This window comes from Oryctolagus cuniculus, chromosome 10, assembly GCF_964237555.1.
Source record: "Oryctolagus cuniculus chromosome 10, mOryCun1.1, whole genome shotgun sequence".
NCBI lineage: Eukaryota > Metazoa > Chordata > Mammalia > Lagomorpha > Leporidae > Oryctolagus > Oryctolagus cuniculus.
The window spans coordinates 117,147,590-117,161,186 of record NC_091441.1 but is presented as its reverse complement, the minus strand read 5'-3'; the positions used below and the strand labels follow the sequence as shown (position 1 = coordinate 117,161,186).

Here is a 13,597-nt window from a genome sequence, read left to right as displayed (position 1 = left end):
GTTGAAAATTTTAACTGTGATAATTTGACGTATTTTTGTTCATTTTTAATCCAAAATTTCTGATGAACTTGCCAGTCTTTTGATAAGAACACAGTTGATTTTATGACTTAAAAGTGGTCACAAAATCAAAGTGGTGGGATTGAACCGTGATCCAGATTAATTTTTCACTTTCTAAGTGGGGCAAGCTGATGCTTCTCACAGCTTGTTGGGACAAAGCCGTGGCAGAAGCCAGATCCCCTGACTCCCAGTCCATTACTCGTAAGCCACACCATCTGCCAAGTGAAAATTTTTCTCTGGACTTTACCCATGCCCACTCATATTTTTATGCTTGGGCTTTACTAACGTGTCTCACCTTTGTTCTCTACAGAATTCTCCCTCTGAAGCACAGAATTTAGATGAGAATACAACTGAGGGCTGGGAAAACCGGATAAGACTATGGACTGATCAGTATGAAGAAGCTTTTACTAATCAGTACAGTGCAGATGTACAGAACGCCCTTGAACAACATCTACATTCTAGCAAGGAGTTCGTGGGCAAACCTGCTATTTTAGACACTATTAATAAGACTGAACTGGCCTGTAATAATACAGTGATCGGTTCCCAAATGCAGGTAAGGACCAAAGGGTTAAAGGCTGTAAGTTGAGATTTTTAAGGACCCAAGAAGACATTAGTTGGGATTCCTGTTTCTTCTGAACACACAAAACCTTAGAGTAACAAATCAGCTAACTGTTGATCATCTTCATCCAGTGCAGGTTGTGTTAGCTGGAAATGATCTGGATATGTATTTTTAAGCTGTTTTTGTTAATCAGAAATGGATGAATTAGAATGGGAACTTTTATAAAATCTAGATAGGAATTATGTCAGATTTATGGAAAGTTAAACTTGTTCTTTTTTTTTTTTTTTTTTTTTTTTAATTTGAAAGTCGTAGTTATAGGTAGTCAGAGGCAGAGAGAGAAACAGGTCTTCAATCTACTGGTTCCCTCCCCAGATGGCTGCAGTGGCCAGAGCTGGGCCATTCTGAAGCCAGAAGCCAAGAGCTTCTTCCGGGTCTCCCACGTGGGTGCAGGGCCCAAGCATTTGGGCCATCTTCTACTGCTTTCCCAGGTCATAGCAGAGAGCTAGCTCAGAAGTGAAACATCTAAGTCTTACACTGGCACGCATATGGGATGCCAGAACTGCAGGCGGTGGCTTTATCCGCTGTAGCACAGCAGCGGCGCCTCTCATTCATTCTTACACTAGACATAGAACCACCGAAACTTAATTGTGTGTTTCACTTTGATCTTTTTTCTTGTTTTTTTGTTTTTTTTGTTTTTTTCTGGAGTGACAAGCTCCATAGATGGAACTTGTTTCCTGGAATACTTGAGCTTATATCAAATTCTAAAAATTTTCGGATCAACTTCAGTAATATATACAGATAAAATTTTAAGTGTTTGGTGTCATTGCCACTCTTAGGAAATGCTTTCAGTGTCTGCTGAGCTGCTCCTGCTGTTGTTTCAGTGTTAATACTCTGATTTTATTCAGTTACAGCTGGGAAGAGTCACTCGTGTTCAAAAGCACCGGAAGATACTGAGGGCTGCAAGAGATTTGGCTTTGGACACTCTCATAATAGAATATCGTGGGAAAGTCATGTTACGGCAGCAATTTGAGGTCAATGGGCATTTCTTCAAAAAGTAAGACCATCATTCGTTGAGCAGTGAGGGCTAAGTGGGTTCACATGACCAGTATTGCTATAAAAATCGGGCTGGTTGATAGGATACCCTTGGGGAAAAGATGGTAACTCAAATAAACTCAGAGTTGTCTGCTGTTAGTAGAGGAGTACACATCAATCTGCAGATTGTTTAATGTATAGAGTGGTGATGACTCCTGCCCAAGCTAAGCGGTCCTTGCTTTGTGCTTGTTCTTTAGTCAAGCAGACAAGCTTTTGATGCTGTCCGAATGTAGGCGTTGCGAGGGCTGCTGCTGCTGCTGTGAGCATGTGCTTCATATTGGAAAGCATGGGGTGGCCTTTTTATTTGTGTTGAGAATTACAGTAGTTTTAATTACATCCCTAGACCATACCCCTTTGTGCTCTTCTACTCAAAATTCAATGGTGTGGAGATGTGTGTGGATGCCCGTACTTTCGGTAACGATGCTCGGTTCATCAGGAGATCATGTACACCAAACGCAGAGGTAAGATATCTGTCACAACTTTCCTTTGAATGGAATCACCTAAGGATCAGCTTACTGAAGAAAGATTCTGAAAATTTCACCTAAACAAAGGTCTGTAGATAATAGCAAGAGATTAAAAAGAAAAGTAACGATGCTTTTTATACTGACAAGATGAGTGGAAGGGAATGATTTTGTTTAGAAAAGGCAGAAATGGGAAAAAGTGAAAATTGTTAAGGAGAAAGCACTAGGTTAAATAAGAAGTTGGGGGGCTATATTAAAGAAATTGCATGTGGTAGAAGATGTCATTAAGCCCAACAAAGCTACTACTTACTATTTAGTCTCAGTGTCTTAGGTTTCAGAAAATGGTGTTAGGACATTTCTAGAATTCGAAATTCATGCCACCACGTTAGGTGCAACAAGAAAATCCATAGAGCTTGACTTGCTTTCTGAGGAAACTGAATGCTGTGGTAGAGCTGGAATCAGCTGTAAAATGTAAAGCAGCGATTTTTTTTTTTACCCTGAATTTTAACATTTCTAAAGTATCATAATATTTCAGTTTCTTACTGTTTAATAAATTCAATTGAGATGATATTAAGTAACAGGCTACCTTAAATTTTTTTTGTTAAGATTTATTTTATTTGAAAGTCAGAGTTACACAGAGAGAGGAGCGGCACAGAGAGAGAGAGGTCTTCCATCCGCTGGTTCACTCCCTAGATGGCCGGAGCTGCGCCGATCCGGAGCCAGGAGCCAGGAGCTTCCTCCAGGTCTCCCACATGGGTGCAGGGGCCCAAGGAGTTGGGCCATCTTCTACTGCTTTCACAGGCCACAGCAGAGAGCTGGACAGGAAGTGGAGCAGCCAGGTCTCAAACCAGCACCCATATGGGATGCCGGTGCTGCAGGCCAGGGTGTTAACCCGCTGCACCTCAGCACCAGCCCCAGGCTACCTTAATTCGAAGGAGAAATTATTTGGGTAAATGGTGTTTTTCCTCCTACAGAAAGTGTAATCTTTAGGATAAATTCAACCATAAGCCTTCTTTGTACAGGTGCGACACATGATTGCAGATGGGATGATTCACCTGTGTATCTATGCTGTGTCTGCCATCACCAAGGATGCTGAGGTCACCATAGCATTTGATTATGAGTACAGTAACTGGTAAGATTTTGGAATTACATATTAAGCTGTTCAACTCTGCTCAGAGTCTGCTTTTGTTCCTTGCTGTTTCCTTCTTAGTTTATTTTTTTCGTATTTTTTTAAGATTTTTTTTTTTTTATTTGAATGCCAGAGTTAAACAGAAAGCAAAGGAGAGGCAAAGTTAGAGGTCTTCCATCCACTGGTTCACTCCCTAGATGGCCACAACAGCCAGAGCTGCACGCCAATCCAAAGCCAGGAGCCAGGAGCTTCTTCCGGGTCTCCCATGTGGGTGCAGGGGCCCATGGACTTGGGCCATCTTCTACTGCTTTCCTAGGCCACAGCAGAGAGCTGGATTGGAAGTGGAGCAGCCAGGACTAGAACCAGCGCCCATATGGGATGATGGCACTTCACACCAGGGCTCTAACCCGCTGAGCCACAGCACTGGCCCCTATTTTCATGAGTAATGTGTTTGTGTGTAAAGGAAAAGATGAGATTTTTCTTTTTTAAAGATTTATTCGTTTATTTGAAATTAGAGTTACACAGAGACAGGATAGGCAGAGAGAGAGAGGGGTATTCCATCCAATGGTTCACTCCCAATTGGCTACAGTGGCCAGAGTTGTGCCGGTCTGAATCCAGGAGCCAGGAGTTTCTTCAGTGTCTCCCATGCATTTTCGGGAGCCCAAGGATTTGGACCATTTTCCGCTGCTTTCCCAGGCCATAGCAGAGAGTTAGATGGAAGTGGAGCAGCCAGGTCTTGAACCGGCGCCCATATGGGATGCCGGCACTTCAGACCTAGGTGTTAATCTGCTGCGCTAGAGCACTGTCTCCAGGATGAGATTTTTCTTATAAATATACAGGTACAATGTGTGATAATGCTCACAAGCCCCCTAAAAAAAGATACTTTGTTTCATCCTTCCTTAGCCAGAATAGCCAAAAAGTTTCACAAAATTAAACACTGGTGTTGAGGTAGTATTTGTATGTTGCTAGGCACAGGGCATTTGTGTCCTGAACTGTAGAGCCTGAGAATGTAAGGATTCACTCCCAAAAAGAAAAAGTTTAAATAAAGGAAAAATTTAAAAATAAGCATTCACTCCCATTGTAAATACTTTGTCATTTATACCTTAGTAAAAGCAGTTGAGTGGGGATTAAAGGTTCACTCTCATGAACGCAAACCATACCATCCATCTGTATATGAAAATACAGAGAAACAGATGGTGAATCATAGGTGAATCTGTGTGATGAGTTTTGTAAAGTAGATGACTTTTCTTCCCTAATCCCGTTGGACAAACTAGAATCTGTCTGGCCCAAGTATGAGAACAGGTATGAATGAAAAGGGAATCAGTAGGTGCAATGAGGACTTGGCGATGCTGGGCAGAGAAGTGTGACCACTTCAAGAAGCAGAGCAGCCAGGATTTAAAGTGGCACTTGTACGGATGCCAGCGTCATAGGCAGTGGCAAGTATGACCCCTTAATACTGTCACCAATTCACTGCCTACTAAACAGCATAAAGCAGTTGGGAGAATTGCATTTTGTGGAGGCTTTCCTTCCTTTCCATTGACCATAAGTAGGAGTAGAGTTGGTGAGATACAGAGAAACACAGGATGTTGGGAGTCATCATAGGGCGTCTCTGATATCTTATTAATATCCTACTCAGAGACACTACCATAGCAAATTACTATGGGACTATTTCAAGAGAGGAGATACTATAACTGATCTTCAAACATACTGAGCCCAGTACTTCTGGTTATTTCTTTGGAACAGTAATTACAAAGTGGACTGTGCATGTCACAAAGGAAACCGGAACTGCCCTATACAGAAAAGAAATCCCAATGCTGCAGAACTGCCCCTGCCACCTCCTGCAAGCCTGCCTACCGTCGGAGCGGAGACCAGACGGAGAAAAGCACGACGGAAGGAGCTCGAGATGGAGCAGCAGAGTGAGGCTGCAGGGGAGGCGAATGACCAGCACCCCCAAGAAGTTCCAGAAAAAATCACTGTGTCGAGTGACCACGAGGTACTTTCCTGCAGTCAGTCGACGATGCTGTTGTGTCAGTCCCCTACATAAAGAGGAGATCTCAGGTTGTACATGTTATTGTAGAAAAGCTGTAGTGACACATAGTGCCCTTTATATCACTGTGTGGATTTGCATTCATTCTTTCTGTTTTTACAATATCAAGAATAGCCTTTCAGCCACTTTCCTGGTTTCAGTTTAGAGAATAATAGTGGATTATCATTAGTGTTTACTGTGTGGCCTCAGATGAGTAACTCTTTTTTTTTTTTTTTTTTTAAGATTTATTTATTTACTTGAAAGTCAGCGTTACACAGTGAGGGTGGGGGGAGGTCCTCCATCTGCTGGCTCACTCCTTAGCTGGCCACAATGACCAGAGCTGCAGCTCAGGAGCTTCCTCCAGGCCTCCCACTCGGATGCGGGGGCCCAAGGACTTGGACCACATTACACCACCTTCCCAGGTCGAAGTAGAGATTTGGATTGGAAGTCGAGCAGCTGGGACTCAAACCAGTGCTCACAGGGGATGCTGGCACTGTGGGTGGTGGCTTTGCCTGTACGCCACAGCACTGGCCCCAATGAATAACGTTTTAAAACACTAGGAACTGGGGCCGGCGTGGCTCACTTGGTTAATCCTCCACCTGCAGCGCCAGCATCCCATATGGGCGCCAGGTTCTAGTCCCGGTTGCTCCTCTTCCAGTCCAGCTCTCTGCTGTGGCCCGGGAGTGCAGTGGAGGATGGCCCAAGTGCTTGGGCCCTGCACCCGCATGGGAGACCAGGAAGAAGCACCTGGCTCCTGGCTTCAGATCAGCACAGCGCACTGGCCGTAGTGGCCATTTGGGGAGTGAACCAACGGAAGGAAGATCTTTCTCTCTGTCTCTAACTCTACCTGTCAAATAAAAAAAAAATTAAAAAAAAAAAAAAAAACAAAAAACACTGGGAACTATTTCTAGAAAGCTAACCAGAATAAAACAGAGATTCTTTAATAGAGTTTATGAACACTAAATATTACCTCTCTTTTAAAGGAAATAGACAATCCAGAAGAAAAGCCAGAAGTAGAGAAAGAAGAGGTTGCAGATGACCAGGAGAGTGCAACTCACAGTAGGAGGGTGTGTACCACCTAACATCCCATAGCTTTTTCTGACTCTACTGTCTACAGCATGCACACTCCTTCTCTTCTCTGGAGTTTGTATCATTTTGTTTATTTGACATGAGATTAACTTGGGCCTTTTCCTTGAAATAGGTATCATTATACTTTAAAAATTTGTTTCTCTACACCAACACATACATATAGAGTAGCTGACAAGTGACTTATTAGTTAAATGTGATTTTTGAAGATTCCTTACTAACAACCTTTTCTCCAATACTTGGCTGGCAAAAAACAAGATAGATTGGGGCAGTTTTACTCTAACTTGGGAATTTCTTATGTTTATGTGAGTGTTGATTTTTTTAAAAAACCATTCTAGTTTTATGGATTAAAGTCTTTTATGCTGAAGCCAGTCATTTTTGTTTATATTACTGAGAAATTAAAGAGCCTAGTTGGTTATTTTTGAGCTCTGGAAATACAAGGAAAAGCTTATTTTATGACCCTTTTTGATTTATATAAAAATCGCTGATTTGTTTTGGAAGTTTAGGCTTGGCTTGGCTTGGCTTTGTTTTATAACTTCCCCATGTTTAAAATGAAATATTTTTAGTGTTTTTCTTAAGATTCTCCAAGATTTGCCGGCGCCGTGGCTCAATAGGCTAATCCTCCACCTTGCGGCGCCGGCACACCGGGTTCGAGTCCCGGTTGGGGCGCCGGATTCTGTCCCGGTTGCCCCTCTTCCAGGCCAGCTCTCTGCTATGGCCAGGGAGTGCAGTGGAGGATGGCCCAGGTGCTTGGGCCCTGCACCCCATGGGAGACCAGGAAAAGCACCTGGCTCCTGGCTCCTGCCAGGATCAGCGCGGTGCGCCGGCTGCAGCGGCGGCCATTGGAGGGTGAACCAACGGCAAAAAGGAAGACCTTTCTCTCTCTGTCTCTCTCTCTGTCCACTCTGCCTGTCAAAAAATAAAAAATAAAAATAAAAAAAAAAAAAAAAATAAAAAAAATTATCTTCCACCAAAATACTCATTTTTAAAAAAAAAAAAAAAAAAAAAAAAAAAAAAAAAAAAAAGATTCTCCAAGATTTATGTGTCATCTTACTGGTGAATTTCTATTCGTTACATTAATCATGCTTCTGAAAACTCTGTCCCCTCCTCTTTGATAAGCTTCTTTCTCTACTAATGCTCTTTCTTTTTAGACCCGGGAGGACAGAAAGGTTGAAGCCATCATGCATGCTTTTGAAAACTTAGAGAAGCGAAAGAAACGGCGAGATCAGCCCTTTGAACAGAGCAGCTCTGATATAGAGGTCACGGCCACTGTCTTGGGGACTCCTTTGGGAGAAGAAACAAAAACTGAAGCCCCTGAAGTTGAAGCTAGCAACCCTGCTTCAAACATTGCTGTCCCAAGCATCTCACAGACTGTTGGTGTGAACACCCGGAGGTCTTCCCAAGCAGGGGTAAGAGTTGGAAGAAAAAACTCCAGGAGACTCCTGCCTTTGTTTTTTGCCTTTTTTTTAATCAGTATTTCCAGCTTTTCCCTGTACTACAAGACCATTTAACATTTTCACTGGCTGATGTGTGGAATTCAGGGAGATATAAAGTCAAAAGTTGAACAAATAGACAACCTTTAAACTAGGTTAGTATTTGGTATTGTTTCTGTTGCTGGTGAGTACTTAAAAGGGTTTGTTTGTTTGTTTTTAGATTTATTTATTTATTTGAAAGAGTTTTACAGAGAGAGCAGGAGAGGCGGAGAAGAACAGAGGTCTTCCATCCACTGGTTCACTCTCCAGTTGGCTGCCTTGGCTGGAGCTGTGCCAATCCAAAGCCAGGAGCTTCTTCCTGGTCTCCCACGCGGGTACGAGGGCCCAAGGACTGCTTTCCCAGGCCATAGCAGAGAACTGGATTGGAAGTGGGGCAGCTGGCACTCGAAGCAGCGCCCATATGGGATGCCAGCTCTGCAGGTGGCGGCTTTACCCGCTGCACCACAGCACTGGCCCCAAGTACATGAAAGTTAATTTGGTTTCTTTTATGTATCTTCCTTATAGCCTATACTTATCCATAGAGTTCACAGGATAAACCTCTTTTCTTTCCGTACCCAAGCCGTGAATCTCAGCCATAAACTGAAACTGCAGTATCTGGGAAAGAAACACAAGGAAGAATTTTCTTTCCTGCTCATAACCTTAACATTAAGTGGTTCCTATAGCTGATTTTTTATAAAATATTTTATAATACATTTTAGAAATAGATGCAACGGGCCATCATTGTATAGCAGGTTAAGCGGACACCTGCAGCGTCAGCATCCTGTGTGGATGCTAGTTTGAGTCTCAGCTGCTCCATTTCCAATTCCACTGCCTGCCAGTGTGCCTGGGAAAGCATGGAGAAAGGCCCGAATCCTTAGGCCCCTGCATCCACATGGGAGACCTGGAAGAAGCTCCTGGCTCCTGGCTCCTGGCTCCTGCCTTCTGCCTGGCCCAAACCCTGCCGTTGTGGCTTTAGGGAGTGAACCAGAGGATGGAATACCTCTTTGTCTCTAACTCTGCCTTTCAAATAAAGAAAAGTGTATACAAAATTGAATGTTTGCTGATAAATTTTTGGTAATGCTTAACTCTGATATTTTCATAGGATAATGCTGCTGAAAAACCAGTCCCCAAACCACCTCCAGCAAAGCCTTCTAGGCCCCGACCGAAGAGCCGAATTTCTCGGTACCGGACCAGTTCAGCCCAAAGATTGAAGCGGCAGAAGCAAGCCAGTGCACAGCAGGCAGAGTTGTCACAAGCTACCCTGGAAGAGGGTGGAAATAACAGTTCAGTAACTCCTGCTGAGTCTGGAAGTATAGACAGTTCAGGAGAAAACAGGCAGTTAACAGGCTCTGACCCAACTGTGGTATCACTTACTGGATCCCATGCCAACCGTGCTGCATCTAAATACCCTAAAACCAAAAAGGTAAGTCACGAATACAGATGCTTCCTGCGTCTGGTCAGACAAGAGCTGTCTAGTGAAATGAGAAATCTTGCAGTCAATCTCCAGAAAAAAATAATCTCCATGTTATTAGATTAAATGTGTTTATACAAAATGATACAGAAAACTGAAGACATCCCACTACCTTTTGTTCCTTATTTTAAGGCAGATCTCAAATCATCGATAGCTAAAATTATTCCTCTCTTCGTGCACTTGGGAAGGGTGAAGTTTATCTGTGTTCTGAATGCCCAGTTCATACTCTGCAGCAGCTGCTGCAGCTCCCTCTGTCCTAGTTTCTACAAGAGATTTGTCTTTGTGATCAGCACTGCTGCCTCTGGCTTTTGCATTTGCAACATTAACTAACAGTCTCTCTCTCTCTCTCTCTCTCTCTCTCTCTCTCTCTCTCTCTTTCTCTCTCTCTCTCTCTCTCTCTCTCTGTCATAGTATTTAGTTACAGAATGGTTGAATGACAAAGCAGAGAAGCAAGAGTGCCCTGTTGAGTGCCCTTTACGTATCACCACGGACCCAACTGTACTGGCCACGACCCTGAACATGCTCCCAGGCCTTATTCATTCCCCATTAATTTGCACCACCCCTAAACACTACATTCGCTTTGGCTCGCCCTTTATGCCTGAGAGGCGTCGGAGGCCCCTTCTGCCTGACGGCACGTTCAGCTCCTGTAAAAAGGTATGTCTGTTTATGTGATAATTTTTGGTTTTGGGGCGGGAGGGTGTTTTTTTTCCCCTGGGACACCTAAATTGTGATATATCTAACATTTTCTAGATAGCCTCTCTGCCCATGTAAGTTAATACTGAGTCAGTTGTTCAGCTATGACTGCTGATGCAGCTAGAGTCAGTAGGACTAAGGTGGGATGTATACTTGATTTTTGATGCTCAACTTTGTGAGTATTCACTATTGCTGCTCCTGAGAGCCCTTGAGATCATGGAGTGAGAGCACACAGCAGCTGACGAATGGGTAGGGAGGGATATGTTGTGTGTACTCTTGCGGTATTGACTGACATGTCCATTTGTGATACTGTGTGAGACTGGGCCCCAGATACTTTAGAACACTGTTGCCTGAGCTTAAAATGAACAAATTGTGTTTCAAATTAATTCAGTCACTACTACCACTTGATGGAGTTCAACGGGAAATTCCTATTGTAATTGGCATAATTCCTATTCCTTGACCAAGTGACAACTGTTTATTCCTTTGAGATTATAGAAACTACTATAAAAGGCTCTCTCCCCCTCTCTCTCTGCCTCTTTGTCCTCTCTCCATTTAGTGTTTTTGGATCTAGTAGAGTGGTGATTGGTAGTTGTTTTTGGAATGCTCTCTCTTAATACCCAGAAGCCCTATGTGTTTTCCAAAGGTATCTCGAAGGAACACGTCACTTCCTCCGAGCTGTAATGTCATTTCTGTTTTCTAGAAGTGCAGGAGTCCCTTTCATTTGGTCTTCCTTTGAGGTAGTCTGTTCCCTGGAACACCCTTTTCTCTTATCCTCAGATCTGGATTCAGGCTGCCTTCCTCAGTGTCTGCCATTGTCCTCCTCCACTGGCATCACGTACATGAGGATGCTGCATGTAGATTATTTGATGTGATGAAGTCTCCAACTCCAGGCACGTCTTCCCTGACTCCTCCAAACTTAAAGCTTTTATCTTTCCCAAAGAACAGAAAATATTTCTTGGGGGGAGGGGGGCGTGAAGGAGGGGATATGGAGGGGAGGAGGAGGGCAAAAAGGAAGGGCACAACTGCTAAGTGAGCAGCGCACATTGCAGAACATCTGCTCCTGGTTGCACATCTTACTGAAGGGTTGGAGTCCCTTGCTGGGCAATTCCAAAGCAGAAGAAATCCCTAAAGATAAATTTGCCCTTGAGATCATTGCAAAAAAAAATTGCATATAATGTAATAGCATACATGATTTTCAGGTATCAGAATCACATAATGATGACTATCTTTAAAAAAAAATAAGAACAGTACATTTCTGGAAAACCTTCCTACAGGACATTCGTCTTAGTACTGAAAGGGCATTGGGTCTTTGAGAATACTTCCTTACACCAGTTCACCCTGAAAGACTAGTGTATCTTGTATCCTAAAGATGACCTGAGAAGGAAAGTCATTTGCCTTGTAATTAGCTTTGTAATTAACCTTCCATCGTAATTGGAAAGCTACTAACTCTGGTATTGGTGTGCAGTACTGAGAGCTGATCTCATGATTTAGCGTTGCCTAATCCCTTGTTAGGAGTGAAAGCTCAGAATTGTAACTGCATTTGTGAATCATGTTAAAAATTTTAAGGGCTGTACGTGTGGTCTGTATTCAAAAGGAGGAGCAAGTTGAGAAAGGCTTAATATATATGAAAAAGTTTAGTTCCTTTTGTTCTGTATCTGGCTGAAAACAGTACTGGATTTCTCCTAAGGCCTGGCAAGGTAATAGTGTCTCCTGTTTTGGTAGATAGCTGACTTAATGTAGGTTAATACTGGAGTTTGAAGTGTACATAGTGTGGGCTTATCTCTTCAATTTTCTTTCTGTTCTCATCTGCTTTCCCTACCAGCAGAGACTTGAGAAAACCAAAAGCATGTGTTTAGTACTGTGTCTTCAGATCTAATAGAAAATCCATTATTTGAGCTCTTTTGGCCTGGTTGTGATTTAGAGCTTGGATCTGTAGCTTATCTTTGTGTCCCCACTGGCAAGAGAGAATCTTGTGTAATGGAAATCCATGTGATAGTCTCCAAATGTATCTGACCTTCCTTAGTCTTGAGTTCCACAGGCTCTGTTCAAGCACTTGAATCTATATGTTTCATGCTCAATCCGTAGGTAAACTTCAGGCAATGGACATTGAGTTATCATAGCAAGACTGTTTATATTATTTATTTTTAAATTGTTTAAATTGTGGTCTGAATTGTTTGAGATTAAATCACTAACGCTTGATGTAAGCACATCAAGATTCTTTTACAAAATCACAATGCAGCATTATATCAGACAAAATTAATGTAGAAGAATCTTAGTGTGAAGGTACATTCAGCTTTCTCCTGGGTGGGTATGAGAAAGCTGTTTTTAGATATGTGTGAAAGGACTCAACTACTGTAGGACCTGAGAACATTTCCATGATTAAACACAATTTAATAAGATTGTGAAAGTCCCTCAGAGTATAAATTAACCAAATAGATGAGGAAAAAACTCCTCTGTGGGATCAGTTAAAATAGTTCATATTCCTACTAGGCCCACTGTCTGTCGCATTTCTGAGTTAAAGGTGGCAAAGGCCTTGTAAGTTAAAAATGGTACAAGATTGAATAATTGTATTTGTAGATTTGTCTCCAGATTCTTGGAGTATTTGACAGAATATTTATATTATCTCGAGTTGGTAAATTGTCATAATTATTATAAGGCATTTTCTGATTTTATATGTCTCCTTTTAGATTTTCAATTATTTTGAAAGAGAAGCATTTATTAGTGAGCATCAAGCCTTTTAGTGATGTCCCACTTTTCTCTTTAAACTTACTCTAGATATATGTGTAAGGCCTTGGATCTGCTAGATTTCTTTTAAAACCAACCTGATAATGAAATATTGTACTTTGGGATTTAATTGTATACCCTGGAGGTTAATTGGTCTGTGTATCTTTTAGTAGACCTTTAGAATTTAGTTAAGATCTGTGTGCCCACCACTGTGCTGGAACCTTTTTTTTCACCTACATTGTCTCAATCTTTGTGACAGCCCTGTGACTCTGGGGTTATTTGCCTCTATTTACAGATCTAGAAGCTCTGCTTAGGAAGGTTTAACTTGCCCAAAGTGAAGCAGTTAGTAAGTGGCACAGTCAAGTTTGAACCCAGGCCTTTTGGACCCAGAACTGATATTACTTCCCTGTTCTTTCCTCACAGTTAAGAGACCATTGGAAACATTGCTCTAATAATTATGCCTCCTAAAAAACACTTCTCAGTTTTATGACTTTAGGGCTATAAATAGAACTTGAGCAGGTGGGGAAGGGGAGTCTAAAATTAATTTATCACCCATGGGGGTAATTGGTACTTGTTAGATACAAATGTTTATGTTCCTTTTTTACATGGGTCCTGAAAGAACTTTAAAAAATATAACAGGGCCAAGAGGAATGAATTTTGACCATATTTGCTGTGTTTAACCTGATAGCCAACCATAGTGGCATCTTATTCCCAGAATGTCCCTGTTCTGGTTTTATGTTCCCTTTTTGTAGTCATCAGATCCAGAATGTGAATTCTTTTATGGATAACATCTACTTGACACTGGAAAGATAAAAAATTAACTTGTC

The 13,597-nt window shown here is 42.1% G+C and overlaps 1 protein-coding gene across 35 annotated transcripts in view; it reads left to right on the top strand.

Annotated features, from left to right (window-relative positions):
• SETD5 (SET domain containing 5) overlaps positions 1 to 13,597 on the top strand; it is an 84,821-nt gene that overhangs the window by 46,554 nt on the left and 24,670 nt on the right. For all 35 annotated transcript variants that reach the window (XM_070051190.1, XM_008249960.4, XM_070051189.1 and 32 more), the window contains 9 exons: positions 368 to 610; positions 1,522 to 1,670; positions 2,052 to 2,169; positions 3,192 to 3,301; positions 5,042 to 5,291; positions 6,308 to 6,391; positions 7,562 to 7,819; positions 8,985 to 9,305; positions 9,765 to 10,007. In XM_070051190.1, the coding sequence (XP_069907291.1) occupies positions 368 to 610; positions 1,522 to 1,670; positions 2,052 to 2,169; positions 3,192 to 3,301; positions 5,042 to 5,291; positions 6,308 to 6,391; positions 7,562 to 7,819; positions 8,985 to 9,305; positions 9,765 to 10,007 (1,776 nt within the window). The remainder of the gene's footprint in view (positions 1 to 367; positions 611 to 1,521; positions 1,671 to 2,051; positions 2,170 to 3,191; positions 3,302 to 5,041; positions 5,292 to 6,307; positions 6,392 to 7,561; positions 7,820 to 8,984; positions 9,306 to 9,764; positions 10,008 to 13,597) is intronic.